The sequence below is a fragment of the Lepeophtheirus salmonis genome, chromosome 1 (assembly GCF_016086655.4).
Source record: "Lepeophtheirus salmonis chromosome 1, UVic_Lsal_1.4, whole genome shotgun sequence".
In the NCBI taxonomy this organism is placed as follows: domain Eukaryota; kingdom Metazoa; phylum Arthropoda; class Copepoda; order Siphonostomatoida; family Caligidae; genus Lepeophtheirus; species Lepeophtheirus salmonis.
Window position 1 is genome coordinate 18532246 of NC_052131.2, and position 3088 is coordinate 18535333.

The 3088-nt window shown below is 33.6% G+C and overlaps 1 protein-coding gene across 1 annotated transcript; it reads left to right on the forward strand.

Moving 5' to 3' along the window:
- Nucleotides 1-1170: 1170 nt before the first annotated feature.
- LOC121119853 (uncharacterized) lies at nucleotides 1171-2748 on the forward strand. Its single transcript, XM_040714662.2, has 2 exons — nucleotides 1171-1263; nucleotides 1441-2748. The coding sequence occupies exons 1-2, from the start codon at nucleotides 1258-1260 to the stop codon at nucleotides 2416-2418; spliced, it is 984 nt and encodes a 327-aa protein (XP_040570596.1). The 5' UTR covers nucleotides 1171-1257; the 3' UTR covers nucleotides 2419-2748.
- Nucleotides 2749-3088: the final 340 nt, after the last annotated feature.

Consider the following 3088-nt stretch of genomic DNA (forward strand, 5'->3'; position numbering starts at 1 on the left):
CAAAGATTGAATTAGAGTGGAGTTAGACTAATGCAATGACACACATATTTTACTTTAAGCTCCTAAAATTATGTTCGATTTTGCTATCAAGAAATAAATCCAAGGTACAAGGGCCACGAAATATTTATTATGTTCTTAAATAAAACAGAACTTTTAGAACATAAAAATATTACGTGGCCCTTGGTCCTTTGCATTTAAAACTGTAAGAGTGTCGCGGGTCTTACAATTAGTTTTAATAATTGTTATAATTGGTTGGTTATGGCGCTATTCCTATCCTTTGATATGAATAATCATGTATCAGATATTTTTTTAATTTGGCGGCATCAGTATCCTTTATTATGAAAAGTTATTTATAAATTTGTATATCGCAGGAATTATGAGATATTCCTTGATATCGAAAATAAATGACTAGGTACTTGATACTCTGTCGAACTATGTCGAATATTTTTCGAGTTCAAGTAATATTCAAATCCAGCTCTAATTTATAATAACATATTAATCTACATAATAAATTTATTTTTTAATAATTGGAAATGATTAGAGCTTGAGGCATCCTTGACCTTCTATGCTTCCTCAGAATGTCATAAAATAAATCTATCTATAAAGAAGCATTCAATAAATATCAGGAAAATTAGTATGAAGTTGCAATGTATGAAAACTATTTTATAACGATTGTAAGACTTCTTAAGTTGACCTTTTAATATTAATTTTTTTAAGGGTTTCATTTATGATTCATTAATAGTTTTTCTGATATTTTGTGTGTCCAGGTGTGTTCAATATCAAAGTTATAATAATACAAATATAATTTTCATTAAGTAAATTTGTTTATTAACACAAATTTTGAAAATGCAAGGTTTTGATTTATCAAAGCAAAGTTATGCAAATATATTCTAAAGCATCACATAACTAGGTCAAGATTAGTCATCCTAGCTTTATCTGTGGTCTTAAGGATATTATGGCTCCGGAAGTTACTCCATGAGGTCGTACAATTCACTACAAACCATAAAAAAAAGTAAACTTATTTGTTATTTCAAATAAGAGAAGAAAAAATGTCTTTATTATTCCTGCGGGCCAGTGACGCAATTTTACTACGCAAACGTTTACCCGCGTATTTTTGACGCATTTTAAACATATAGTTGTATTTATTTTTGTGTATAAATAGTCGAGGGACTCTACAGAGCTACACAGTCAACAACCTCAAGTTGGTCTAGTAATTTCAAAGTTGAAAAATCAAAGAGAAGTTGTAAAATTCAAATCATGAAGGTGAATTAAGAATATTAGTATTAATAATGTATAGTAAAAAGAAATATTGTAATGAGTAACATCATTTTGAGGAGAGGGGGGGGGCAGTTGTAGAGAGGAAGGAAGAAGGAATGAACTTGACCTCGAATTTCCTTATCCAATATTTTATATTTACCTATAACTACTCATTTTCTACAGGTGCTTATTGTTTTGGCCGTATTAAGTGTGGCTGCAGCTGACATCATTCGTCCACAAGGAAGTCGCCAATTCGGTTCATTTGCGAATGGACGAAGAACCAACAATCAAAGACAAGGCCGTCAATTGAACACGTCCCCTGTCGTGCCTGCTGGAGGAATTGATTTCAGTGGATGTCAAACGGACATCGAGACCGGACTATGCTGTATCGAAAAGGATGAAACCGTCTCAAGCATTCAAAAAGATCCCATCTTAGAATGTACCCACAAAAATGTCGAAAAGTGTCATTACACCTACGTTACACAATTCTCTCCCTCTCAAGAAGAGGTTTGCGAAGAAAACTTTGAAAAGACCTGCCAAATCACATTCAAGCAACAAGCTTTCAATGAGACCATCAAAAAATGCTACAAACCCCTCGAAAAGGTATGTAACGGACAAGGGCCCGAAGAGTGTCGTACACTCTATGAATCCTCCTGTACTACCAAGTACGTTGAGAAGCAACCTGGTAAATTTGTTGGAGATACAAGCTGCGAAAAGCTCCCAGTTGAGATCTGTGGTGCTGGATGTGTCTCTGAGGAAGGCCCCGAAGAATGCCATGACAAAACTGTCACTTCTCTTGTTGATATCCCAGAGGAAATCTGTGACTTGAACCCCCAAAAGACCTGCAGATTCCAAACCAAGTTAGTCCCCAGACTAAAGCCCGCTCATGAGTGTACCATCATTCCTCAAGAGACCTGCAACTTGAAATTCACTCAACCCAAGAAGGTTGAGAAGCCTTTGAAGACCAAGTGGTGTTTGGATGATACTCCTGCCACCCCCGGTGAGACTTATGATGAAAACAATGCTCTTGGAGCTCCAATTGGATCTTTCAGTGAGAATAACAACGTCTTTGCTCAACCCCCACAACCAGTTTACTCTGCTGGCTCTGCCTCTACTCAATCCTTTGTTAGTCAACCTCTTAGTAACTATGGAGGTAATTAATGAAGGCTCTTTAAAAAAAAATTAAATCAAAAACCAAGGTTTGGAATTCACTACCAGTTCTCAATCCATCACCTCAAATATCCCTTTAAAACCATTTGTTTTATATTGTTTTTTGTTTTTACCTATTTCCTACCTAAACAGTATTTTTGTTTTTTCCAAATTTCTTTATTCCTTTTTTCACACCTCTTTCTTTCTTTTTACGGATCTATCTTTACTTCCTTCTTGTTTTTGATGCCGTTTGGCAATTGCATTATTATTTTATTTATTATTTATTTATTTATTACTGATTTTGTTATTTGTTTTATTCAACAATAAACACTTTTACAACAATATATTTTTCACTTCTTTGGTTTGACTCTGGTTTAAAAAAAACAAAAATAAGCTGTCTTTTCAAGGACTTTTAAGTATTGAATATGTATACATCACTATTTAACCTTTGGTCTCTTTCGTTTCGTCTTTATTTTTTCTTCTTTGCTTTACCCTTTCTTAGATTACGATATATAATTATTATTTGTATGTGGATCTATATCAAGGCTACAGCAGCAATGTATTAAACGACATTTTGCTATAATGAATGAATTTACATAGATAATTATATACTCAAAATACATTGAAACTATCTATAATCTCTGATTTCATAACGGTCACAAATAGGTCAAACAGGGGCATT